At 59.0% G+C, this 26153-nt stretch overlaps 4 protein-coding genes and 1 non-coding gene across 14 annotated transcripts in view; 1 reads left to right on the top strand and 4 right to left on the bottom strand.

The window, feature by feature from the left end:
• Window positions 1-6255, top strand: part of ZBTB46 (zinc finger and BTB domain containing 46) — a 64953-nt gene extending 58698 nt beyond the window's left edge. For all 5 annotated transcript variants that reach the window (XM_088026853.1, XM_088026854.1, XM_088026850.1 and 2 more), the window contains one exon: window positions 2732-6255. In XM_088026853.1, coding sequence (XP_087882979.1) covers window positions 2732-3103 — 372 coding nt within the window. In that variant the 3' untranslated portion in view covers window positions 3104-6255. The remainder of the gene's footprint in view (window positions 1-2731) is intronic.
• A 141-nt stretch (window positions 6256-6396) lies between these two features.
• SLC2A4RG (SLC2A4 regulator) lies at window positions 6397-10102 on the bottom strand. Of its 3 annotated transcripts, XM_088026857.1 has the most exons (8): window positions 9876-10001; window positions 9412-9566; window positions 8370-8479; window positions 7807-7979; window positions 7634-7734; window positions 7289-7553; window positions 7113-7204; window positions 6397-7023 (listed from the first exon to the last, which is right to left on the bottom strand). In XM_088026857.1, the coding sequence occupies exons 1-8, from the start codon at window positions 9984-9986 to the stop codon at window positions 6912-6914; spliced, it is 1119 nt and encodes a 372-aa protein (XP_087882983.1). In that variant the 5' UTR covers window positions 9987-10001; the 3' UTR covers window positions 6397-6911. The 3 variants fall into 3 exon arrangements, with proteins under 3 accessions (XP_087882983.1, XP_027953065.2, XP_027953062.2); XM_028097264.2 differs by having other exon boundaries at window positions 7634-7710; window positions 9412-10102; XM_028097261.2 differs by having other exon boundaries at window positions 9412-10100.
• A 722-nt stretch (window positions 10103-10824) lies between these two features.
• LIME1 (Lck interacting transmembrane adaptor 1) lies at window positions 10825-13446 on the bottom strand. Of its 3 annotated transcripts, XM_028096732.1 has the most exons (6): window positions 13212-13446; window positions 12287-12405; window positions 12077-12134; window positions 11919-12006; window positions 11429-11793; window positions 10825-11331 (listed from the first exon to the last, which is right to left on the bottom strand). In XM_028096732.1, exons 2-6 carry the CDS (start codon window positions 12382-12384, stop codon window positions 11053-11055), a joined length of 888 nt encoding a protein of 295 aa, XP_027952533.1. In that variant the 5' UTR covers window positions 12385-12405; window positions 13212-13446; the 3' UTR covers window positions 10825-11052. The 3 variants fall into 3 exon arrangements, with proteins under 3 accessions (XP_027952533.1, XP_027952529.1, XP_087882984.1); XM_028096728.2 differs by lacking the exons at window positions 12287-12405; window positions 13212-13446 and adding an exon at window positions 12455-12757; XM_088026858.1 differs by lacking the exon at window positions 13212-13446 and having other exon boundaries at window positions 12287-12448.
• Window positions 13447-13873: 427 nt separating this feature from the next.
• ZGPAT (zinc finger CCCH-type and G-patch domain containing) lies at window positions 13874-26128 on the bottom strand. 2 transcript variants are annotated; one of them, XM_028096725.1, is made up of 7 exons: window positions 26040-26128; window positions 24994-25616; window positions 16384-16517; window positions 16055-16210; window positions 15022-15141; window positions 14533-14932; window positions 13874-14299 (listed from the first exon to the last, which is right to left on the bottom strand). In XM_028096725.1, the coding sequence occupies exons 2-7, from the start codon at window positions 25551-25553 to the stop codon at window positions 14161-14163; spliced, it is 1509 nt and encodes a 502-aa protein (XP_027952526.1). In that variant the 5' UTR covers window positions 25554-25616; window positions 26040-26128; the 3' UTR covers window positions 13874-14160. The 2 variants fall into 2 exon arrangements, with proteins under 2 accessions (XP_027952526.1, XP_027952527.1); XM_028096726.2 differs by lacking the exon at window positions 26040-26128 and adding an exon at window positions 25935-26029.
• LOC114203378 (U6 spliceosomal RNA) lies at window positions 20039-20145 on the bottom strand. Its single transcript, XR_003607967.1, has one exon. It is a non-coding gene; the product is annotated as a U6 spliceosomal RNA (small nuclear RNA).
• Window positions 26129-26153: the final 25 nt, after the last annotated feature.

Raw genomic sequence — 26153 nt, 5'->3', positions numbered from 1 at the left:
GTCAGTACGTGGGTTACGACAGCTTTTCTTTAGCAAAACCACATTATGGCTTCAGGAAGTATTGGTCCCATTTGAGGATCGGTGTGGTTGTTGCCCGTTTACCTTGGATGGGGCCAGATTTCCATCCTGGGGTCCTGGTTAGGTTTCAGGGAGGATCACAAATCCCTGAAAATGTACTTAAAATGTGTGCAGGTTTGCCTTTTTCTGAGAAGAGGCTCTGTATCTTCCCCTTTAATTTGTTGAGGGCCCCTGGCCCCCAGGAAACAGCTGAGCGGCTGCTGACAGCAGGTGGCAGTAGGGGCACTCAGTGTCCCTTCTTTGTGGAGGCTGGTGCCTGTGCTGTGCCCCTTTGGGAGACAGAGGGGCTGGGGCAGTGTTGCCAGGAGTCCTCTGGACGGTGGGGTCTCTGGAGGAGGAGCCAGGGGTTGCCATGGCGCCCACATCCTCCCTCTCTCTTCCCTCCCTCCATGTGTTAGTTAGGACAGGTGCCCAGCCATCTGGTGCCGGCTGAGTGGCTCCCTGAGACACCTCGGTCGCTCCCGGGTGTCCTGGCACAGCCCCCAGCTCCCTGCGTGGGAGCCCCAGGTCTTGAGGGGCCTCTGTGGACACTGCCTCCCACGGCCCCACCAGGCCTGCTTTCAGAACAGTTTCTGTTGGGGGAGGCTCGAGGAAGCCCTGGGTTTAAAATACAACAAACAGAAGAGATGCAGGAGGGTCCTGGGGACCGCATCTTTTTTTTTTTTTAAAGATTTTATTTATTTGAGAGAGAGAGAATGAGAGATAGCACGAGAGGGAAGAGGGTCAGAGGGAGAAGCAGACTCCCCACTGAGCGGGGAGCCTGATGCGGGACTCGATCCCGGGACTCCAGGATCATGACCTGAGCCGAAGGCAGTCGCTTAACCAACTGAGCCACCCAGGCGCCTGGGACCGCATCTTTTGAGGCTCCGTTTCTAGAACCAGAATGTGCGGGGGCCCAGCCTGTGGACTCTGGTCAGCAGTGAGCGTCTGAGCAGTGGTCTTCATGGTCAGGGTTTGTGGAAGGCTGTGATGGGAAGGTGGGCCGTTCGTGGTGGTCTGTGGAGCCACTGAGTTGGGAGGCAGAGAGCCCTCAGCCCAGGACGGGGAAGGGGGTCCCTTCCGAGGGCGCAGCCCCCAGGACAGTGACCCATCAGTGACGGTGTGTTCCACGTATGGAGGAAGGGCACAGCTCAGCAAAGCTTTTCCACCATGACACCACTGGTTATGTTTTTATTTACTCGATTGCTCTAGAACACCAGAGAGTTCAGAGAAATATGAGGAATTAAAACCGCAATCTTCTCCTTCCACTGACCGCCCGTCCCCCCTGCACTGACCGCCCCGCACTGACTGCCCGTCCCCCCTGCACTGACCGCCCGTCCCCCCTGCACTGACCGCCCCGCACTGACCGCCCGTCCCCCCTGCACTGACCGCCCCGCACTGACCGCCCCGCACTGACCGCCCGTCCCCCCTGCACTGACCGCCCCGCACTGACCGCCCCGCACTGACCACCCGTCCCCCCTGCACTGACCGCCCCGCACTGACCGCCCCGCACTGACCGCCCGTCCCCTCTGCACTGACCGTCCGTCCCCCCTGCACTGACCGCCCCGCACTGACCGCCCGTCCCCCCGCACTGACCGCCCGTCCCCCCGCACTGACCGCCCCGCACTGACCGCCTGTCCCCCCTGCACTGACCGCCCCGCACTGACCGCCCGTCCCCCCGCACTGACCGCCCCGCACTGACCGCCCGTCCCCCCTGCACTGACCGCCCCGCACTGACCGCCCGTCCCCCCTGCACTGACCGCCCCGCACTGACCGCCCGTCCCCCCTGCACTGACCGCCCCACACTGACCGCCCGTCCCCCCGCACTGACCGCCTGTCCCCCCGCACTGACCGCCCGTCCCCCCGCACTGACCGCCCGTCCCCCCGCACTGACCGCCCCGCACTGACCGCCCGTCCCCCCTGCACTGACCGCCCGTCCCCCCTGCACTGACCGCCCCGCACTGACCGCCCGTCCCCCCGCACTGACCGCCCGTCCCCCCGCACTGACCGCCCCGCACTGACCGCCTGTCCCCCCTGCACTGACCGCCCGTCCCCCCGCACTGACCGCCCCGCACTGACCGCCCGTCCCCCCGCACTGACCGCCCCGCACTGACCGCCCGTCCCCCCTGCACTGACCGCCCCGCACTGACCGCCCGTCCCCCCTGCACTGACCGCCCCGCACTGACCGCCCGTCCCCCCGCACTGACCGCCCGTCCCCCCGCACTGACCGCCCCGCACTGACCGCCCGTCCCCCTGCACTGACCGCCCGTCCCCCCGCACTGACCGCCCTGCACTGACCGCCCGTCCCCCTGCACTGACCGCCCGTCCCCCCGCACTGACCGCCCCGCACTGACCGCCCGTCCCCCCTGCACTGACCGCCCCGCACTGACCGCCCGTCCCCCCTGCACTGACCGCCCCACACTGACCGCCCGTCCCCCCGCACTGACCGCCTGTCCCCCCGCACTGACCGCCCGTCCCCCCGCACTGACCGCCCCGCACTGACCGCCCGTCCCCCCGCACTGACCGCCTGTCCCCCCGCACTGACCGCCCGTCCCCCCGCACTGACCGCCCTGCACTGACCGCCCGTCCCCCCGCACTGACCGCCCGTCCCCCCGCACTGACCGCCCGTCCCCCCGCACTGACCGCCCCGCACTGACCGCCCGTCCCCCCGCAGGTCCACAGCAAGGACAAGAAGTACGTGTGCAAGTTGTGCAGCCGCGTGTTCATGTCGGCCGCCAGCGTGGGCATCAAGCACGGCTCGCGGCGCCACGGTGTGTGTGCCGACTGCGCGGGCCGAGGCGTGGCCGGGCCCCTGGACGGCGGTGGCACGGAGGGCTCCCCCGAGCTGTTCCCTGGCGATGGGCCCTACCTGGAAGACCCCGACGACCCGCGGGGGGAGGGCGAGGAGGAGCTGTGTGAGGACGAAGATGAGGTGGGCCTGGCCCACGAGGACGCGCTGCTGGCGGCCGAGAAGGAGGACGAGGACTCGCCGCGGGGACCCGGCAGCCCCCCGGGGGCGCCCGACAAGGACTTCTGGATCTCCTAGGCCGCGGGCTGGGGGCGGGGCGGTGCCACCCCTCCACTGCGCGCGCGTGCGCGCGTGCGTGCGCGCCCGTGTGTATGTGCGCGCGCGCGTGTGTGCGTGTGTGTGTGCACGCGTGTGCGTGTGTGTGTCCCTAGGGATCTGCTCTCGCCTGGGGCCCGGCCACGCTGAGCCCCCTTTATTCTGCTCCTGCCCCCCAGACACACACACACAAACCGGCCCTGCGGGCTCCGAAGCAGGCATGACCCCAGCAAGTAAGGGCTCCGGGACCGAACAGGATGTTGGGGGGCACAGGGTGGGTTTGAGCAGAGGGAGAGCACATGTTCCCTCGTGTCTGCAGGGACCAAGCGAGGGTCCCCAGCAGGTACGTGTAGATAGGGCATGCACGATGGCCCGATGGCCAGGTCAAGGTCGGGGCTGGTCGGGGTCATGAGCATGGTCCCCAAGGCCACAGGTCCAAGGGGTGTTAAGGAAGGTGTTGCATACACCCGATGTCCAGTGCTGGAGTCTCCCCCCGCCCCCTGCTCTGCTCCCCCTTTTTCAGCAGCCTGGTCACTGCCTGTGGCCACCGCCGCAGCCTTCTGCCGCTGCCGTGGCAGCCTGCGGAATCCAGGTCCAGTGTACAGAAAGCCCCGTGGCCCTCCTGCCTCTGGGCTTTGGTGCTTCACACACAACAGCTGCAGAAGCCCCTGCCGGGGCCGAGGACTCCCAGGTGCTATCATCCGGTGGAGGCCGCCAGGTGGGGACCGACGTGCCGCGCTCCTCTGGTGCAGGGCTCAGCACGCCCCGCTGCTGGCCACTCAGGGCCCTTTGGGGGCGCCTGGGCTCTTCGTTCCGCGTGCACTTCCTTGGGGAGCCTGGGGGCGGCCTTGTCCCCTCGGCTCTGCCGTCCTTCGTGCCCAGGCCCCTCCTGCTGGCCCCTCCTGGGCGCCCTTGCCTTGTTGCTGCTAACACTGGAGGTGGGGGTCCTGACAGCTGGGCGCTGCCCACACCTCCCCGCGTGGGTAACCAAACTTTTTAAGTCGTCAGAGACATAGTTGAGGTAGTTACATAAAATTATTTTGTTTGGCATTATTTTTCTGACGGGACGAATCCTAGCGTTGTCTTTCCTTCAGCTTGTCAGTCCCTCTGTTGTCTTTGTAGATGAGCTCACCGCCTCTTCGTGACTGGTTTTTTTCTGAGTGAAAAGCAAGGGCCCCGCTGTGAGGACCCTGCCCTGGGCCGCAGGACCCGCCCCGGTCTGGCCCCTTCCCCATAAGGCCGTTCCGGACCACACTTCACTACTCAGACATTCCGTCCTGCGCCCGCACGGCGCAGGCGCAGGCAGGGCCCGTCTGGGCACGGGCTCCTCCGGGGGCTCAGCCCGAGCCCCACCGAAGACAGTGTTTCTACGTTCTCTTCTTCCACAGACTGTACGCTTCTACCAGGCTGGTCACCGTGTCACATCTGTTCTTTTTAGGTGGAAAAAGGAGAATCCCACGAGCCCCTAACTTAGGTTCCGGGGGTGGCCTGGAGCGCTCGCCTCCCCAGCTGCCGCTGGGGTGCTGGGGGCCTTCTGTGCTTGTTTTCAGTACCATCAGTTAGAGGGCGTGGGCAGAGCCGGCCGCCGGCCGCCCACACTCCTGTCTTCCGTGGGGACGTGAGGCGCCCGCGCAGGCTGCCCTGCCAGCTCCTCCTGACACGGGCGGTGGGGGGTGGGGGGCGAGGCCAGTGCAGGGGCTCTGGGCCCCGCTTCCCTTGCTGCCTTTCTCCAGTGAGGCCCTGGGCTGCACCCCTCACAGGGCCCGCAGAACTGTGTACCTCCCCGACTTTCTGACCCCTTTTCTAAACAGACCTACTTTCTTATAAATGTATTTGGAAACCAGACCTTTGCTACCAACAGTGTCTCTGGGTTTTGTACTGGTCCCACTGCTCAGGCCGTCCTGCCCACACCCTGGGCCATCTCTGCCTCTGCACTCAGGACATCTCGCTCTTTCTGACCCGCTCGCTCCCTGCTCTGGACCACCCTTGCTGACCTTTTTGGGGGGTCGCTCTCAGTGCCACAGGGGCATTTTCTTCCTTAAAACCAATACTGTACTGGAAAACCGAGGGCCCCACTCCTGCCCACCAAGTTCGCAAGGCGTGTGCCGCGAGGCAGGCTCGCCATCCCACGCAGTTTGCCGCCGTCGACGGAAATGAAGGCATCCCCTCTCAGGAGGCGTGGAGGGAAAAGATGTGTAATGAAGGGTTTTTTTACGTGACTGGTTTTTTTTTAAATCAATGTTTAAACTAATAAATATTTTTTTATGAAGAGGAAAAAATGTGTAGATTACATTTCACGTTTTGTACTTTTTTGTTTGTGTCTGTCTGTATTTTGGTGTTTGCAACACCAAAGTGGAAAATGCAGTCCGTTGAGTGGTGAGTTCTTTGGGATGGGGGGCGCAGGGAACCCGTATGACTTTTGTATCAAGCTCTGGATCCTGACCAGGTTGTATATTTGGACTCTGGGTTTTGGGAAACAGTCATAACACTGCCAGGACTGAATAGGGACCTCGACTCAAGAGACACGGCTACTCCTTCCAACTTTGCACATCTTCCTTTTTAAAAAAGAAACTCTGAGAAAAGGCAAAAACTGGAACTCTTTGCAATATGATGAAAGATAATCTTATTTTCGCTCATTATGTGACGTGCGACGCTTAAGAAAGCCATACTTACTGGTTTTTATTTTTTAGATTCCGTGCTGTGTTTTGTACGTGGCCCTTTCAGAGCTACTTGTAGTGAGGGCACTGTGTGTGTGTGCTTTTCTGAAATATTTATTTTTTCAACATGCTTTCAACCTGTCAACAAAAACAAAACAGACAAACAAGGGCAGTGTTTGAAAATTGTTGGTTTTCTTTCCCTTGGGGATAATCTATATTATATCAACTTTATATTATCATAAACCTGTGTTTGTATTGGAGATGTGTTTATTTGGGAGAAGAGACTTCAGTGATTGGTTGGCAGAAAATCGCAGCTGTTGCAGTCTGTAGCCACAGGGCAGGTGGACGGCACCTTCCTGTCTGCCGGGGCGAGCTCTGGGCCTGCCTGGGGGTCTCCTTCCTGTGACGGTTTAGCTTCGACCTTCTTGCAAAGCTTCCACTTTCAATAAACTGGGAAATTGCTGCTCAAGCGGACGCCTCATGAGTGTTTCACAGTGTCCCCTCCTCCCGTGTCAGGGAGTGAGCCCTCTGCAGTCTGTTGGCTGGCCTCCCCGGTCTGCCCACCCACCACCCCTGCCTCTGGCAGGGTCTCAGGTCCCCCCAGGAGGCAGACACAGCTTCTGGAAAAACCCCAAATCTTTAATTTTTCTCCTTGCCTGGCGCGGCCCAGACTCGAGACACCTGAGCTTCGCAAACAAGATACAAATATCAGCGCCGGGGGCCCTCGAACCATCGGGTTAAGTGCGGGCAGGGGAGGCCCCTCCCTGACACCCCTCAAAGTGCATCACAGACCGGCCCCCATGTGGCCCTGAAGTTGGCCCATCAGCACCCTGACAAGTCCATGGGCTGACAGGCAGCGAGGGCGGCCACCCCCAGGGACCCCGGGCCAAGGGGACAGCCGTGAGGTTTGGCTTTAGTGCAAAAGGCTGGTTTCTTCAGAGGCACTTTGAGTGGTGGGACCCCCCCCTCACAAACCTCTGGGGGTCGAGGGTCACCAACTTCCCCCACCATTAAAAAGCAGACCCTGCCGCGGGAGGAGCGCCTGGCTGGGGGGCTGGGGAGTAGCTTATTTTCTCCTTGGCAGAGTCCTGGGGAGCGGGGCAGCAGCTCGGGGCGGGCACAGGCGCGCATGCTCAGTCCAGGAAGCGCTGGCACGCCTTCTTCCAGCGGCAGGCTGTGCACCACAGGTCCCGGTGCTCCATGCCGTACACCTTCCGGCACTTCTTGGCGTCACCTCGGGGCTTCCTGGGGGGGACGCAGAGGAGACGCGGGCTGATGCTAGGCCAGGACCCTCCCTGCCTGACGCCTGCCCCGGCCCCTCAACACGCACGCACCTTGGGTTGGCACCAAGCTTGGAGGGCAGGGTTGGCACACAGGTCCTGATGGTGGTGGGCCGTGGCTCCAGGCGGATGGGGGCCAGGCAGCCCTGAGAGGAGACACAGCTGTGTCCTCTCCCCTGTCCCGAGCACCCCGAGACTCACCCCGAGCTGCTGCCTGTGGCCTCACCCACCTGGTAGGTGTCGTCACCGTGGCACGCCTCAGGGGGTGCCGCAGAGCTCAGCACGGGGACCGGAGGCAGGGCCAGCGGCCGCAGCAGGCTGGACAAGGTCGGGGGCTCTGGCAGCTCCAGGCGGGGGAAGGCGGGTGGCGCGGAAGCTGTGGGGGACACTGGGGAGAGGCTGGACAGCCCGTCTGTCAGCACATCCATGCCAACATCCAGCTCTGTGTAGTAGAAGTCCTCCTCACCATCGCTCTGCTCTGGCTCTGCCTGCCGCCTGTGGGGGACACAGTGGGTGGGAGCTGAAGCATTGGTCCACCTGGCTTGCCCCACCCCCACCTGCCAGCCCCGCCGCACCCCAGGTGCACCAGGCGGATGTGTCTCTGCATCCCGGAGGCCGTGCTCAGCACCTTCCCACACCGCTTCCACAGACACTGGAACAGGACCTGCACTGAGCTCTGGGTGACAAGGGCTGGTGGTCAGGCATGGCCACCGCGTCCACCCCGCCCTGAGGGCTGCCTCAGGCTCACCTTCCTCTTCCTTGGGGCAGGTTCCCCAAATAGGAAATGGGCTGCCTCAGAGGGCAGTGGGGGTGATGGGGTAGATGGAGAGGACTGGTCACTGGCCAGGTCCCAGCCCCAGTCTCCACTGCAGCTGCCCAGTGGCCGCACCAGGGCCTCCTTCCAGGGCTCCAAGCCAGGCTCTGTGGGGACACATCGGCACCCGCGTTAGGGCTTGTCGGGCTCGGGCTGCTCTTCAGAAGCTGCCGCTGCAAGCCCCTTAACTCTGCACCTCCCGCCTGTTCACCTGGTCACAGGTGAGCCATGTCTTTTGGAGGAAGCAGTGGCCGGGAGGACTAGCCTCCCCAACACAGGGACATCCTGTGTGGGGAGACGCCTGGCCAGCCAGGGGGAAATGGACAGGTCACAGGCCTGCAGACTGGGACACACTGAGAGGCACTGAGGGTCCTGATGTCTGTCTCAGGCCTCAAGAGGTCTAGAAGGTGGTGTTCCGGGCAAAGGGGTTCTGCTTGCCCCAAGGGGTGGGCAACCACAGGGTCCCGGAGACCCCAGGCCAAGTGCCTCAGTCTCACCTGGGCTACAGGCTGCAGCTGGGGCCCCCAGCAGGAGGGGGCTGGTGGACAGACTTGTGAGGGCAGCCGCAGCCATGACCTCATCCAGTCGGGATTTTCCTGGGGGGGCTCTGGAAGAGATGTGGGTGGCATCCAGCAAGTACTCCAAGCTCCTCCCCTAGCCCAGCACACGTGCAGGCCTGGGCACTTTGTGTGTGTGTTGTGTGTGTGTGTGTGTGTGTGTGTGTGTGTGTGTGGCGCGCGGGCTCCCTCCCTCCAGGCACTGGGCTGGAGGCCCGTCTCCACCCCCAGCTCGGATTACAGAGACCAAATCTCCAGGAACCACCAGTCACAGGGCCCGGGCTGGGGTCTCCCTGAAGCCTGAGTTCTCTGCAGCCTGGGCTTTGTTCCACGGTGGCTCCTTCAGGCCCAGGCGCTGGACAGGGGTCTGAGGCCCCACCCCCAGGCCGGGCCAGACGAGGCCAGGCCGGGCCCAGCCCTCCCCCCAATCACACAGTAACCAGGGTTGTGCAACAGCAGCTGCGGGCCCGCGCCAGGCCTGGGAGGGAGGGACCAGCCAGCAACAGCCAGGGAAGACAAGCTGGGTCCCCAGGCCCCAACAGGCCAGGCCAGAACCCGCCTCTACCTGAGAAGCCAGCTTTGGGTGTGGGGCACCCAGGAGGGTTTTAGGCAGGGCTAGGAGATGGCCGTCAGAAGCTCTGGGATTCCTGGACCGTCAACCTCACGTCAGCGGGCAGCCTCTACGGCACAGAGACTGACAGGGGCCCCCTGCCAGCTCTGCGCTCTGGGCCCCAGAGGCTGGGGGGCGCAAGGGGCACGATATACTGATAATTTCTGCTCCACTCCTCCAGCGCTGGAGAGTTGGGGAGGGGGGCAGAAACCCCAGGTCGGGGCCCTGACCTGCCCTCCACCAAGACCCCTCCACCCCCCGTGGGGTGGGGCTCGAGAAGGCACGTGCCCGCGCCCCACCCACCACCCCTGCGCACACCAGCGCACGTGTGCGCACGCCCACCTCGGCCTGGCGCGCGGGACCCTGGCTCACCTCTGCGCAGGCACCGGGATGTGCGCCGACGGCTTCGGGGGCCCCACCGCCGCCCCCACCCACGTCCCCGGGACCCCCAGGTTGGTGGCCCGCGGCTCCGGCTCCCGAGGCAGCACGAACTCCAAGCCCGCAAAGCCGCCGCCCACGGCAGGGCCCTGCGGAAGGGGCAGGCTCAGCGCAGGCAGCGGCACGGGGGTTCCCAGCCCCCACCCCGGATCCGCTCCGCACCCGCCCCCCAAACCGGCTGCGGCCGGTGGGGACGGCGCGGCCCCGCCCCCGGCCCCGCCCCCGGCGCGGCGCGGCGGGAAGCGCTCCCGGGCCGCCCGGCCCGGCACTGCCAGGCCCGCGGACACGCGCGGACCGCCACGGCCGCCCCGCCCCCGGGGCCCAAAGTTTGTGCAGCCCCGACGCCATCTTTGCAGCGAGGGAGTTTGGTTGGCGCCCCGCCCCCCGGCGCCCGGTACCTGCGGCGGCGCGGGCACCGATACGGGCGCGGCCGCGGGGTCCCGGCCGGCGGCACGGGGCGGGGGGCGCCCGCAGCCCGGAACGGGCAGCGGAGGGCGCTCGGCCTCCATGGCCGGCCGGCCGGGTGCCGAGGCTGCAGCGGCGAGGGCGGACGCTCGGGACACGGCCCCCCAGGCCGGGCCGGGCCGGGCTGGCCGGGCCGCCGACCCCCGCCCTCGATCGGCCGCCGCCCGCGCCGCGCGGCCGGGAGGCTGCCGGCCGGCCACGCCCCCTTCGCGCGGCTCGCGCGCCCCGCCTCGCGGCCCCGCCCCTGGCGCACGCCCATTGGTTCGCGCGCGGTATCAACATTCCGAGGTGGACCGCGGCCGGGGCCAGCCGCGCTCCCATTGGCTTACGGTCTGAGGCCCGGCCCCTGAGCCGGCCACAGCCGCTCGGCCTGGGGAAAGGGCCTCGCTCGCGGCACCGCGAGTGCCTGTCGGTCCCTCGGCTCTGCGGAGCCCGGGGTGCCCGTGCGCCCCCGCCGCCGGGGAGGGCCGGCTTACTCGCGGGTGTGCCTGCGCGCAGAGCTGCCAGATCCGGGGAAGGGGCCGCGTCTCCTTGGCGGGCTTCCCGGGAGCAGGTTATTCTTTAACGCACGACTGCCCACCTACCCCGTACCTTATGTAACACCGGGGGCTGGGCGGCGGAGCCCTCCCTTAGTGTTCAGGGTCCAAGTCCCACCCTGGGGCGGTCAGCTCGCGGGCCGGCTGCAACACGTGCTAAGACCGACTTGGCCTGGGGACCACCGCCCCTAGAGCTAGCCTCCCTTCCCCACACTGTCTTCTGAAACTGACCACCGCGCACAGCTTCAGGCGACAGGGCCCAGACACCCCAGGCAGGAGGGTCCTTTCAGGACAATCCCTGCCAACCTTCCCCGGCCTTCAAGAAAAGTAGTCTGTGAGGCACGGCTGTACCCATCCTCCCTGTGCCGGGGATTTATTAAGACCTTGGGAGGGAGAGGCTAGGAGGCCATGGCAGCCAGGACCCGCAGGGACCTCACAGGCTGGAAGCCTTGGGATCTGGACTTTGTGCGGCCAACTTAGGGGCGGGGATAGGGAATGGGGGCTGGGCACTACTCTGGAAGGAGGAACTCTGTACTTGGTTGTTCGACACAGATGGGGAGTTGGAGACCCTTCCCTAGGTTGAGGCTGGGGAAGCCTGCATAGGTGCACTCATGCTAACAGCTAGAGCAGGAGGGCTCCAGGTGCTGGGGGGAAGGGGCATCTCCTGGATACTCTCATACACATTTTCCAGGAGGCCATCATCCTTCCCCAGGCCCCTGAGTGGGAGGGTCTCGTAGGACTGGTCACTTCCCAGAGGCGCAATTACTCCCCTGCCCTTGAGGTCCAACTGGTCTGTGGCAGGTCCTGGGTCCCTCTTTTTAGGCTTCCTGACTCTGGAGTACAGGATGTCCACCTGGGAGAGAGGAAGCCAACCCAAGGAGGGGTCAGCACCATATATCCCTTCAAGGACCTGCACAGCCCTACCCACCCTACCCCATCCACCCGTTTACCTGAACAGCTGGGGTCAGCTCGGCCTTCCCCTGCCCCAGGCTTTGGGGGCCCTGATCTGTTTCCTTGAGCTTCTGGATACAAGCATACTCAGCCACCTCAGGTCTGGCCTCAGGCCCAGGCCTGGTACAGCTGCTGGTTAGCTGTGCCCCTGCCCACACCACAGGGCTGACTGCCAGGCTGGCCCTGGGGATTGCAGCCAGCCCCACATTGGAGTAAGTGGCCTCGGGGCAGATGGAGGGTGAGGTGGCAACAGGCATTGCCTGGTGCAGTTCCCGGTGTGAGGAGGCTGCCATAAGCCTGCTGGTGCCTCTGGACACCTCCAGCCATTGTGGGTGCAGGATATCCATGCTGGCAGGCCGCAGAGCTAGGGGTCAAGACAGAGGTTACTGGGGCAGGGGGGCAGGGAACCGATGGGGGGGAGCCACGGAGCTGCTCCAGGGTGCAAGCCCCGCCCACCCCCCTGGTCCCACCCCTCCCAGCTGGGCTCACCTCTGCAGCCGCCAGGGCCCTGGTGCAGCTCGTGCAGTCTGGTGTCCGACTTGCTGAGGGTGCAGAAGTGGTGTCGTCTCAGCAGTGACTGGGGGCAAGGAAGGCTGGTGGGTCCTGTGCTGGCCCCGCCCTGGCCCCCGGGACAGCCTGGCACTCACCGCTTCCGCTGGCATCACACCGCCCTGGGGCCTGGCCCGCTGCCTCTGCACCCGCTTCCTGGGGGCAAGAGTCTCATCAGGCCAGGGAGGCAGAGATAGGGGGCTGAGGTGCCAGGCTCTGGTGCAAGGCCCAGTAGGGAGGCTCACGCACAGAGCCAAACCTGCTTGGAGCCGTGCCCCACACCAAACCCAGGTGAGAGATGGACATACCTGTGGCAGGCCGTGCACAGTGTCCAAAGCCAGAGGGACAGGGCAAGGCACCCGAGGACCCAGAGGGCAGGAGGGGCTGAGGGCACCTGTGGCCCCATCCTGCGAAGCCGCAGGTAGGCCTGGGGGCAAGAAGACAGGGTGCTGGGGGCGGAGAGGCTGGGTACCTACCTGGCAGCCCCCCTGCTGCACCTCAAGCTGCTAGGCAGTCTCCTCCCCCTGGGGCACTCTGACTCAGCACACAGGAAACCCCAGGCTCCACAGCCCCTCCTTCCTACAGAAGCATGGAGTCCAGGCCCTAGCAGCTACCTTCCCACCTCTGAAGGGGGGCTCCCCGTGACATGGAAGGAGGTGTGCTCTGCTTGGCCCCACGAGTACCTGAGTGGGTGAGGATGACCCAAACGGTAGCTGAGCATGGCCGGTGAGGAGGGGCAGGGGAGTTGTGAGCAGGCCAAGGGCCTGCTGTGGTCACCGTAGCCTAAACTTGGAACCCAGGGAGGTCCTAAGGTCACACCCTTGGCCCTCTGAGGCACAGGCCACTGTCTCAGGTGATGTCCCCCTAGCCATCCACTGCTAAGCTTTGTCCCCTGAGGGGCTGGAAAGGCAGGGGAGGGGTCAGCAGGCAGGGAGAGGTTGCTTTATCCTGACTGCCCCCACCCCACTTCTCCTTGGCTCTCCACCCCTCCCCTCCAACTGTCCCGGCCATCAGATCATGGTCTTCCTCCTGGGATCTTAGCAGAGCTGCTGGGGTAGGGTGTCTCTAGAGACGGGGGCCAGTCTGCCCAGACCCAGGGAGAGTGGGCTTAGCTCGTAAGAGGGTCTGGGATGGCTAACCTGGTCCTCCCAGACCCCAACCCTCAGCTGCTCCCAGGAGGGCACCAAGGGGTCTGGGGACCTGACCAGGGTGGAGGCCAGAACAGGCACTTACCAAAGCCCCGCGTGTGGCGGCCCCTCCTCAGCCCCGTGTGGAGCAGGCCCGGCGGCTTGGGCACCCTACGAGGTGCCTCTGTACAGCCCTCAGCCGAGCTCCCCACCTCACTTCCTGCCTGTGCATCTCCCCACACAGCCACTCAACGCTCTGCAGCCATCGCTCCTGCTGCAGCCCCCGTGTGGGGTCTAGACATCACTTGGCGGGTGCATGTGGCACGCCAGCACTGCTCCCAGAGCCTAACTCACGTGGTCTGTGCTCTATGAGGTGGGCACGCGCCAGCGAAGAGACAGGCACAGCACGGGAACTGGACAGTCTCGTGGCCGCCAAATCCTGGGGCTGATCCCAGGCTCTCAGACTTCCAAACCCACCCCACCAGGTCCTCCTGCCTCATTCATGGTGCTTCCCAAGGATGCATCTGGCCACGACCTCCTCCCCCTGCTGCAGCATCAAGTCCCACACACTTGTGGGGGTGAGGCAACACGCGGGAGGGGCTGCTGGCAGAGCCCCACCCAAGAGAGCAAGGAGAATGCCAGGCTTTGGGCCCTCCACCTCTGGGCAGAGGGCAGCGGCCTCACTCAGGGCCCCTCCAGCCCGGCCCCATGGCCCTGTGCAGAGACCCCTCTGCCCCCAAAGACCCCACAAGCCAGCTGAGCCTTCACTGAAAGACACAACACGATCACTTTAATGTCTTTGCGAAGGAGACCCCCTAAGACACTGGCAGGTGGGTTCAACGGGCAAGTAAGTGTCCAGACGTGACCCCTGCAGCCCCTTCTCCGTTCAGTAGTGTCCACAGGCCCTGGGCCAGGGAGAAGGCTGGCCATGGGGGCTAGTCTGGGAGCAGGGGGCCCCTCTTCAGTAGCATCTAGTTGTCGGGTGACAGCTAGTCTTCCAGAGGGCAGCCAGGAGCCGGGGGCCCTGAGCTCCGTCCGCTGCGCACACAGGAGCTCTAGAACTCAGTCATCTTCTTGTGGGTGTCCGCTTTCCTCTGCTCGCGCTGCAGGCCTGCCTCCTGGGCCTGGAGCTGCCCCAGCTCCCGCTGGGCTCCCATCAGCCTCTCCCGCAGCTGGGCTGCCGTCACACTGTGCCTAGACAGGAGCCCGCCGTTCAGCATGGGCTGCTGGGCCACCGGCACGAAGCCCCCACAGTGCTGTGGCCACTCCCCGTCCTCCTCCAAGCATCAGACCCTCCTCAGACAGCCACCACCCTCAGGGCAGAGCAAGCTCCTGTGTGGGACCTGTGGGCTTGATGCCCACAGCAGGGCTGAAGGCACTGCCACCCTGGGGTATGCCCTCTGCCCTGGGTTCGGCCCCACACGTACCGGCCGGTGTTTCGGGCAAGGGCCTTCTGGATGCCCTGGATGTCCCGCTGGGTTTGCTCAATCTTCTTCTCAGTCTGGAAGAGCTGCAGGCTCAGGGCCCGCTTGGCACTCTTGCTGGCATGGTACATTTCCTTGCCACTCCTCCTCCCTGGGGGGGCCCCCCTAGCCTCCAGGGCCCCAGGGGCCCGGTACTGCAGCTTTTCGTTCAGAAAGTCAAACACACTACGAGGGGGAGGACGCCCACCCCCGCTCCCCCGGCATCTCGGGGGCCTCCGGGTGCCAGGCTTGCTGCCCTTGGGCCTCTCCTGCAGGATCTCTGCGCACTGGTCCAGCGACTTCCCTCGAGGAAGCACCACAGCATGGATGGGCTCCACCCGGCCCTCTGCATGTCGGCCCAAACCTGAGGGCACACAGGACTAGTGCTGCTGCTGCTGGACCTGAGCGGGGCTGTGGTCGCCCCCTCCCCTCCCCAGGGCAGCACACACTCACCCTTGCCAAACTCGTAGCCCATCTTGGCCAGGAGTCTGGAGCCAATGCCCCGTGTGTGCACCTCCCAGCCAGCAAAAGCGGAGCTGCAGGTCCCGAGGTCGGCAGCACCAGGTTCCACCACTGTAGGAAACAGGGCAGTGGCTCGGCCCCACTGGACGTGGAGCACCCTGGGCTCCAGCCCATGTTAGCCCAAGAGCTCAGCTCTGGCCCAGGGCTGTGATGCCCGGCACCTCCATCGACTGCTCAGACCTGTTGTCGGCACATGACTCTAAGGCCGAGCACTGGCAGAGTGGGGCAGGGTCTGCTGCAGCCCTCCCCACACCTCAGTGCCACCCCCGCAGGTCACATGGCAGCCCCTCCCCCCCTGGAGCCCTCCCCTGACCCACCTTCTCAGGCAGTGAGCTCCCCTCCTCCCCTGGTAGAAAGTCACCGCCGACTTCATGGCTCAGTCCTCCCCGCCGCCCCCGTGGACACGGGAGCTCAGAAACCACCAACTCACAGAACAGATTCCACAGGAGTACCTCCCCTGTACAGCCTAACTGACCCCTCGGGAGGGCCGGACACCTCCAGCTATTCCTGAAACTCTCCGGTCCCTGCCTGTCCGGACCCAGCCTCCCCTCTATCCACCGGACACCTGGCCCATGGGGAGACCACTGGAAGGGGCTGCTCCTGCCTGCACTCCACGCCCACCGGCCCTGTCTTACACGCCGACTTGTGTGTCGGCCCTGCCTCGGCACACACGCTTCGGTATGCGGGGGTGTGGAGTTGTGACCCTCACATGTGCTCCCTGAAGACAAGGGCCAGGTCTCTGCCTCTGTGGGTCTCAGGAACTCCCCCCCCCGCCCAGCCTGCACACGCTCTCTCATTTCCCCCACCTCCTCAGGCATGAGCGCCCCCTCTGCTGAGCACAGCCCACCTCCCTGCAGTCACACTGTCCAACTGTCGGTTTCGACGGTCACAGGCCCCACCGGCCGGGAGCCTTGCAGGCCGACTGCTGCACTAGGGCTTCTGGGACCCTGACCTGCTGCCGTACCTCTGGCGTAGCTGGGGTCGTCTGCGTCGCCGCTGTCGGAGTCCGAGGACCCTGCGGGCTCCGTGCGCAGTGGGGGCAGGACGCCGTCCCCCTCCACCACAGCCTCCTTCAGCAGCAGCGAGTCAAACCTGACTGTGTAGTAGCCGTTACCCACATCTGGAGGCAGGGAACAAAGACAGGCCAGGTCAGGGGCCTCAGCAGGTGGCAGGAACCACGCTGAGTGCTGGAAGGAAGGTGGGACGGAGGTTGAGGGTGGCCTCGCTCCACTTGGGTGTGGAACGGGGCTCTTCAGTAAGAGCTCCGTCTGAGAGGCCTGTGGGCAGCCTCACCGGTTATCCGAGCTGGGTACCAGAGGCCATCCTGCTGCTTGGCCAGACATGCAGAGCCGGCCCGGAGGGAGCTCAGGTCTGGGTCCTGGAAGGGGCGCAGCTCGTCCACAGAGACCACCTGCCCATGGGAGAACCTGCCGAGACAACCACAGGGGACGGGCTCAGACACAGTGCACTAGGGGCAAGTGAACCCAGGAGAACCAAGTCCACCTGCCTGGGCACTGCCATGAAGGGAGGGAGAGACGGGAGACAAACGGGCACACGTGCGTGTGCACGTGTGTACACACATATACCCCTGCACACAAACACAGGCAGGTATACGCACAGACACACACTCTCGCCTTTGCAGGATGGATCCGGCCATGCTGAGGACAAGATGCTTTGCACGACTCTCCAGCTTTCTGGGCGAGAGTAACGATGTGGTGGGCAGACACCCGTGTGACTAAGGCTCCCCATCGCCTCTCCACCAGACAGGAGGCCCCAACACTAACAGATAATCAAGGCAGGTGTGTTTGTGTGCGTGCGCTCACAGGACTGAGTCCTTCCCAAACCAAGTGGGAGAACACAGTTGGAACAGTGATGTCCTGACCTTTAGATTTCAGTGAACCAGTGAGATTAAAACCAAAACTGAGAGAGGGAGGAGGGGGGGAAGAAGGCGAAGAAAGAGGAAGAAATGTGGGCACAAAGGACTCAAGCTTCAACTCTGCCAAATAAAGGCATGAAAGACTAACCACATATCCACTGTACTATGCCAGCATTTCAAAGAGGAAACTGTTTTAACCCTACAAGAGCAATCAAGGACTTGTATTCACGCTGCGACGCAGAGACAGTGCAGCCACGGCAAGTCCTTCCAGGCAGAAATCGGTGGTGGCACAGGGGATGGAAAGGGTGGGGTTCCACCCTCTCACGGGTGGACAAAGATGGCCTCAGACACCTCCCCTGGCAAGATTCTGGGCAGTTCCTTCTGCCTGACTGTCCTCAGGCCCACAGGACGATGCCAATGACTGAGCAGCACCAGCATCTGCAAGACCAGGCCCCAAACGCACTGCAGTGGTGACTCTGCTTGAAGATCCTCGTTCAACCAAGGAGTAACACAATGTGTTCAAAAGGGGAGGCCAACAGCCAGGACTGAGCTCAGCCAAATACCCACTCCCACACTCCCACAGACGCGTGCCTCCACAGACGCGCGTGCCCACTGACACCCATATCCCCCAGACGGGCCTGCCCCCCAGATGCCCCCCCAGACATGCACCCCACAGACACACGTGCCCCTGGACACACATATCCCCCTCACGCCTGCCCCCACGGACATGTGCACCCACACACATCCGCAGATATGCACCCCACAGACACGCGCATCCCCAGACACATATATCCCCAGACACGCATGCTCACACAAGCCCCCACAGACAAGCGCACCCCAGAAACATGTGCCCCAGACACATGCCCCCCACGCCCCAATAGACACACACACACACACACACCCCAGACACGCCCATGCACCCTCAGACACATGCACCCCCGCCAAGACACCACCAATTAAAATTTCTCTGCAGGAATCTTCAGTGATAATAGAAGCCTGAAAATTTGGTATACTCCTTAACCTGGGAAAGCACGTCTAAGAAATGATTCTAGAAAAATAATAACGAAAGTACGCAAAGATTTGGCTCAAAGGATGTTAACCAAATACCAAAAGACTTGGAAATAACCTAAGGTTCCAACCATGGGGTGTAGTTAATGGCATATCCGTAAAATGAATTTATTTATTTATTTATTTATTTATTTAAAGATTTTATTTATTTGTTAGAGAGAGACAGCGTGGACGAGAGAGAGAGTGAGCAAGGGTACAAGCAGGGGGAGCTGCAGGCAGAGGGAGAAGCAGACTCCCCACTGAGCAGGGAGCTCGATGCGGGACTCGATCCCAGGGCACTGGGATCATGACCTGAGCCGAAGGCAGACACTTAACGACTGAGCCACCCAGGCGCCCCTATAAAATGAATTTAAAACTAAGACAATGAGCAAATTGATCAATGGAATGAAAAGGAGCACCCAGGAAGAGCACCGTGCACACAAAAAACTTCCTATGTGACTGAGAAAATACTACACACAAGTGAGGAAAGGACACACTACTGGTTTCATAAGGAAAAGATTAGAAACTGGTTTCCTGTGTTAAAAACCCCAACTCAATTACCTACCTCACAACATTCATGGAAATGCACTCCAGAATAAACAAATCTTGAACCTGAAAACAAGTATTTAGAACCATAAAGAAGATTCTGAGTTCCAGCTGTGGCCAAGTATAGAAAAACAAGGCTAAAACTGAGCAAAGTGGTCCAAACTCACAGCTTCAGAACTCTGGAAATGAAACGAAACAGACAACACGCTGGTTAGTCATTATTTTTGAAAAGGTGCCCAACTTTGGGACAGAACGGGAGGTGGGAATGTCTGCAGCCTTCACAGTGGGGGAAGCTTCGTGCTTGCCCTTGGGGTGGGGGGGAGTATGGAAGGGGTGAGACCCAGGGCTATGGTGGCTTGTGGGCCCAGCTGGAGTGGGCCCTGCTGTTTACAGGGGGTATTTAGCAAATACCTAACAGGTACTTCAGGACCAGAAAATTAAACAACCATGTAAGAGCCCCACCCTCCAAACACCCCTGCTTCTCCAGGAAACATTGTGCATGCATCCGGAGCTCCAGGAGATGCCAGGGTCAAGTGAAAGTCAAGAGAGATGGGGGGCTGGCTGAACTTGGAATGTGCCCCCCAGCCCACAAAGACTGATTGACCGATGGGGGAGAAGCCTTGTGGGGGAAGCCTTTTGGGAAAGAGTGTTTGAGAATAACCTCTGCTTAAATCATTGGCTGGCCGCTAAGCCACACAGACACAGAAGTGACTCCTGAAAAGCCAGGCTAAAAAGTAAATATAAATTTAAAGATCTGAGTAGAGATACCAGAAACTGCTATGAGGGGACAGACTTCATAATTTACATCCGGAAAACATACCAAGATAAAACGAAATACTGAGGAAAATGATTCAGAGTCCAGAGTTGCTACAAGATATTATCTGAAATGTACAGTTTTCAATAAAATTTAGGAGACAGGCAAACAGTAAAGTGTGACCCATACTTAGGAAAAAAAGCAGTTGATAGAATCTGAGCGGGCCCAAATGTTGAATCTTGCAAAGACCTCAAAGCAGATAGTCTAAGTATGTTCGAAGAACTAAATGAAAACATAGTGACAATGATTTAGGAAATAGTGAATCTTAAAACATACATAGAAAATATATAAAAGGAATAAAGTGGAAATTCCAGAGTTGAAGTCAGTAACTGAAACGAACAACTCACTAGATGGAACATTTCTGGTTTCCAGTCTGATGTGTAAGAAGCTGGGAAGTTGCCCCTTTGTTCTAACCACAGGTAAAAAGCTGAAAATGAAAAAAATCACTAACTCTTCTTAGATCCATAAGAGAAGAAAGGTCACAGGGCAAACTGCTATGCCAAATTTGGAGAGACCAATAGGCAGATATTGGGAATCACAACTTACCAGCACAGTAAGCCCCCGGCAGGAACCACTGCAGGATCCAGGGATAGAAGGGCGACCCTGACTGTGACTGAGGGCTGCTTGGTGGCTCGGTATGGACAAGTCTGGGGGGGCTCTCACACTTTTTCTTTTAAGGTTTTATTTCTTTGAGTGTCATCCTTGCGCAGGGGCCATGCTAATCTTCTCTGTAGCGTTCCAATTTTAGAATATGTGCTGCTGAAGCGAGCACAAGGTTTTATTTCTTTGAGAGAGAGACAGAGAGGGAAAGAGAGAGAGCACAAGCAGGGGGAGGAGCAGAGGGAGAAGCAGACTCCCGGCTGAACTCGATCCCATGACCCTGAGATCATGACCTGAGCCGAAGGCAGATGCTTCACCGACTGAGCCCCCCAGGCGCCCCAGGGCCCTCACACTTCTGTGAGTTTTAGTCCAGAAGCTCTACCAGGTTCTCAAAGTGAAAACTGCAGAGGGAGGGGGAAAGGAACCATCTTGAAATACCTCAGAGCACTCTACTCTGTTCTTCTTAACAAGGCCTGTCCTCAGGGGAAGCTGTTTAACTGGAGCCTAATCTGAGGGGAGTTTTATCAGAACCTAGTTGAACTGGGGGTTAGAGAAACACCCAAATCCAGCCCAGTCCAGCCATCCTGTGCCATCTAAGTGGGGCGTGTGCATGACTGAGAAGTCCACGTGCAGTTCATAATCCGGGGGCAGAGGTTCACTAAAAGCCTGCGATCTCATCGGAGGGCTGCAGAATGCTTCCTGTCTCACATCTTACCACCACGTTACTAAAGGCCCATTTACAGGTACAGTTCCTTTAACCCAAAAACAAAGAAAATCCTGAAAGCAGCAAAAGAGAAGGCCCTCTTCATGTACAAGTGTTCCTCAATAAGGTTAACTGCCTTCTCACCAGAAGCTATGGGGGCCAGAAGGCAGTGGGATGACATATTTAAAGTCCTGAAAGGAAAAAACAAACCCTGTCAACCAAGAATTCTTTATCTGCCAAAACTGTCCTTTGAAAGAGAAATGAAGACATTCCCATATAAACAAAAGCAGAGGGAATTCATTGCTCATATACCTGCCCTACAAGGAATGCTAAAGCGAGTCCTTCAGACTGAAACAAAGGACACCAGACCATAACTCAAGCCATATGAACACTGATAAAGACAACTATATAGGTAAATATAAAAGCCAGTATTATTATTCCTTTTTGGGGGGAGGGTTTGCAACTCATCTTTTTTCCTCTGTGTGATTTAAAAGACAATTGCATGACACAATACTCATAAATCTGTATTTCTGGCCACACGAGTACAAAGATGTAATTTGTAACAGTAAGAACATGGGGGGGGGGGTGGACTGTATGGTAGAGTTTCAGCTAAGCTGACATTATTCAAACTAGATTGTTATATTAATTATAATCCAGAGAATGTCATTGAAGGAAATAACATAAAAATATGTCCAAAAAAATCAAAGGGAATCAAAGTGATAGAGTGGAAAAAACAAACACCAAAGAAAGCAATAATGAAACTGAGAAGCAGATGACATAAGGCCTACAGAAAACAAATAGTGGGGCACCTGGCTGGCTCAGTTGTGAAGCGTGTGACTCTTGATCTTATGAGTTTGAGCCCCACATTGGGTGTAGAAATTAGTTAAAAATAAAATCTGGGGCGCCTGGGTGGCTCAGTTGTTAAGCGTCTGGCTTCGGCTCAGGTCATGATCCCGGGGTCCTGGGATCGAGCCCCGCATCGGGCTCCCTGCTCAGCGGGAAGCCTGCTTCTCCCTCTCCCACTCCCCCTGCTCGTGTCCCTGCTCTTGCTGTCTCTCTCTGTGGCATAAATAAATAAAATCTAAAATAAAAAAATAAAAAAAATAAGTCTTAAAAAAAAGGAAAAAGAAAAAACAAATAATAAGATACCTGAGGTCAGTCTTTATCAGTAACTACTTTAAAGGTAAGCGGAGTACCTAAAGGCCAATTAAAAGACAACTGGAAGGATGGATAAAAAGAATGACTAAATTCTATGCTCTCTATGAGAGACTCATTTTGGAGCCCAAAGACAACAACATGTTAAAAGTTACTATGTACGTCTTTCATACAAATGTGGTAACATGAACTTTCGTTGGGGATACCTGTATAGAAAATCAGAATCTCAACAGACTGAAATTTGTCAAAATGAAATTTGTCAAATATATTGAAATCCATGAGTACATAAGGATGTTAGAAATGTTTTTTTAAAGCTAATTTATTACCTTCTCAGAATGAAAGAGAACCAATTCATTATCTTGGAAACGGAAGTAAAGAAAACAGAAAAATCCAGCATTTATCCTGCATTTTTATATGAACTGTTCCTCTGGGTAGCCAAATCACAGATGGGGGAAAGCATCTCTTTATGGCTAGTAAATAAAGATGAACAGACAGAAAGATCTCTACTTTGCAGTTCCCACTGAATCAGTGCATTAGGCTCTGATCACCGACGGCATCCATGGCTGCTACCATCACAACAGAAAAACTAGACACCAAGAATGTCTTGATGAAAGAACAGCACCTAGAGTCTTGCCAAAGAGGGTGAACCTGAATGTGGTCAGCTCCCTCGATCCAGCTGCCAGCTTGCAGAGGAACGTGCTGGACCAGTGGTGTTCAACCATGGGCCAAAGGGCCCAGTCCTTTAGCAAACTGTGAGGCCAGGAGAGGCAGGAAGAAGGGTGTGGACAGCCAGATTCGGACACAGAAGCTTTAGTGAACAAGATTATGCTACAGTGTTCATACCACAGTTACACTTGAGTGACAAGCTGGAACAAACACAAGGAGGAGACCAGAATAAAGGTCCGGAATAGTGGCCGTTTTTGGAGTTGGGAGCAGACTGCATTTGGTTTGAGGTGCGTGGAGGCGCTTCGGGGGTGGTTGGCAAATTTGCAGTGGGGAGCTGAGTGGTGACTGCTGGGAGGTTACAGTAATCCCTATACTATGTCCTCACTTCCCACATCTGATTTTATCCTATGGCAAGATAAAAAGTTAACATCTACCGTGAGCTTACAACACGTAACGTACTGTTCTAAATTCTTTGCACGTATTAATGCATTCCATTCTCCCAAAAACTACGAAAGACAATTCTCGTTTCTGTTTACAGATAAAGAGATTAAAACACAGAAATTAAGTTATGACAAACGTACGAAAAAATGCTACATCTCACTAGGATTCAAGGAAATACAAATTCAATCACGATACCATTTTCCCAGCTTTCAGTAGGCAGGAATCTGCAAGTCGGGTAATATTACCACAGGCAATTATAGAAAGAACTAGGGACTAGGAACCATACTTCATATGGAAATGGAAATTCTACACGCACTCTCTACATGGGAAATTCCCGGCAGGTACATAAGAAGACATGTACTGAGATGTTCACAGTAAATTGTTTGTAAAAAAAAAAATGAAAACATCAGAAAGGAACAGAATAAATAAAATGTGGCATATTCATGAGGAAAAAAACACAGCAGTTAAAATGAACTAAAGAGCTCTGTAGATAACATGGATGTCTCTCACAAACACATGCAGTGAAAAAAACAAGCTGCAAAATGAACCATACTGTATGATACCACTTGTTTTAAAAATAACACAAATATGTATTCTTTGTATACACACTGTCTGTGAAGAGCTAACATTTGCTAGAGGGAAACTGAGTTGTGATCATAGCCTCCCAGGATGGGGAGAGGCTGTGACAGAGTGGGGAGTCAAGGGCATTTCAACATTACCTATTTTGTTTTATTTTTAAAAAGGTAAAGCAGGGGTGCCGGACTGGCTCAGTCAGTTGGGCATCTGAGTCTTGGTTTCAGTTCAGGTCATGGTCTCAGGGTCAGGCTCCGTGCTCAGCAGGGAGTCTGCTTGACACACTCTCTACCTCTCCTTCTGCCCCTCCCCACCCCACACGTGCACATTCTCTCTCACAAATAAATAAATCTTTAAAAAACTAAATAAAATAAAAATGCAAAGCAAATGCCAGATAATGGCTCATCAGTCCGGCGGTGGCGAGTGGGTGTTGTAGGCTGCAGCAGTTGGGCCTAAAGCTAACAGAGCACGCAGCATGGGAAGGTACAGCAGTTGGGGGCCATCTCAAAGCTGGCCTGACCCTGGTGCAGGCTCACATGCCGCCCCTCTGAGCCAGGCAACCTCAGCCATAGGTGGGCCTACCTCTCGGAGTTGCGGCACAGATGAGTTAATACGTGTCAAACTCCAGAAGCAGTGCCTGGCCCAGAGAAAGCGGCCCAGGGATGTGTCACCCAGGGGCAGGGAGGTACCCCAGAGGGGCTAATGGCAGAAAAGACAAGAGAGGTTACTGCTTTGTTCCTTGACCAAACTGTTCACCAGCACGTGGATAGGTCCGCTTTGTGAAAACTCATCCAGTACATTTATGATGTATGCACTTTCTGTATGAACGGGACACTTCAATAAAACAGGGAAAGAAAGAAGTACGGAAAAATGCGTCAAACAACACTCTGGACCCAGCAACAGTCTGTAAAGAAAGATGACCAAAGAACTAGAAATAGTTTCACTGGAATACTGACAAAAAAGGAAAATGAACTACCAGACGTTTTAGTAAATATTCCTTCCAAAGAGGAAATAAAAAGGAGTAAGAGCAAAGTTATGCACTTACAGAAAAAAAGACATTGTTGCAACAATTGTGGAAATCTCAATTTGAACAAAACGTTACTGTTACATCGGTTAAGGGTGTGTTCTTAAGTACTTATAGACCAAAAAAACCCAGTAATTTCTAGAATTTGCTTTAAAACAGTCCAGGGAAACAAAAGTAAGAAAGGAGTCAGAGCCTGGCAAGGGCTGGTCCACAATAAAGCCGGGTATCGGGGTGTAGGCAGGGCGCTGCACTCTCCAGCTCCGTGACAAAGTCTACTCACAAGTTCTACCCTAAAAAATGAAACTAGTGATTGGGGGGGGGGGGGCCATCCTTTGACTCGAGAAAATCCAGGGATCATTCCACCGAGGACAGCGCTGCGAGGATCCACCAGCCAGCCCCACGGCGACCCCGAGCCTGCCGGCGAGTCCTCGCGCCCCCGCACGGCCCCGGGGAGTTACCTGCAGTTCTCCTGGAAGCGGCACTTCCCCTCCAGGAAGAACGGGCAGGGCTTCAAGGACTTGTGCGTGGGGTAGAGGTACAGCACCCGCACGCCCGTGGAGCCATCGTCGGCCTCTTCCGTGCCCACGATCATTGCGTTGTGGTACTCCAACGTGCCCCAGGCGCTGTAGTAGGGCGCGTTCACCTTCCTCCCGCTCCACTCCTCCTCCTCCTGCCCGGGCCCGCTGGGTTCTGGCTTTGCCTCTCGTTCAGGAGCGGTCTCCAGCTCCGCCCCGGCGGCTGCAGGCACCTCCACCCCTTCAGCAACGGCCTTCTGGAAAGCCAGGTACTCAGCATCGTCCTGGGCCGAGGGCTCTCCATCCAGCGCGGCCAGCAGCTTGCTCTTCCTGACGGACGCCAGGCTGGCCTCGGTGAGCTCGATGAGCTCCTTCAGGTCCCCCTGCAGCTGGCGCAGGTCCGCCAGCTCGGAGGGATCCAGGCCGGCACCCAGCGCCAGCTCCACCTGCTGCAGCTGGGCGTCGTAGGTCTGCAGGGCGGTCTGCAGGCTCTCCTCGTCCATCCTGCAAGGACGGAAGGCAGGGGCGGGTCCCCGGGTCCTCAGCGGGAGGCGCGGGAGCCAGAGCTGCGAGGAGGAGAAGCGTCTGAGCCCCGGACTGGCCGCCCTTATTGCCAGGCCACCTGTGCGGGGCTGACAGCAAGCCCCGCACCCGCAGCGGCGCTCAGCGGCCCTCACAACTGCCTGCGGAGCCGACGCGGGGCTCCCTCCCGTTTTAGGGACGAGAAAAAGGGCTGGGGAGCTTCTCGGACCCGGCCGCTGGCCCCACAGCCGCGGCTCCCTGCCCTCCGCGCCCGGCGCCCCCCGCCCCGCGGCCCCACCCCCTCCGGCTCCGCTCCGGCCGCGGCCTCTCCGCCCCCGGCCCGTCTCCGCTCGACCTGTCACCTCGGGCCCCGGCCCCGTCGCCCCAGGTCGCGCCCCCTCGCCCGGGTCGGGCCCCTCCTCCGAGCGGGCTCCCGGCTGCCGCCATAGAGACCCCGCCGGCCTCACCGGCTAGAGCGGCCGGCGCCCCCGCTTCCGCCCTCGCAGCCCACCGGCACTTCCTCCCAAGCGCCGCCGCAGCCGCCGCCGCCGCCGGAAGTGCCTCGCGCGGGGAGCGCCGGG

The sequence above is a fragment of the Eumetopias jubatus genome, unplaced genomic scaffold (genome assembly GCF_037043125.1).
Source record: "Eumetopias jubatus isolate StellerSeaLion01/CBP00866 unplaced genomic scaffold, mEumJub1_p1.0 scaffold_9, whole genome shotgun sequence".
Taxonomy (NCBI): Eukaryota; Metazoa; Chordata; class Mammalia; order Carnivora; family Otariidae; genus Eumetopias; species Eumetopias jubatus.
Note: the sequence above shows the minus strand (reverse complement) of the source record. Positions and strands in the feature narration are given on the sequence as shown.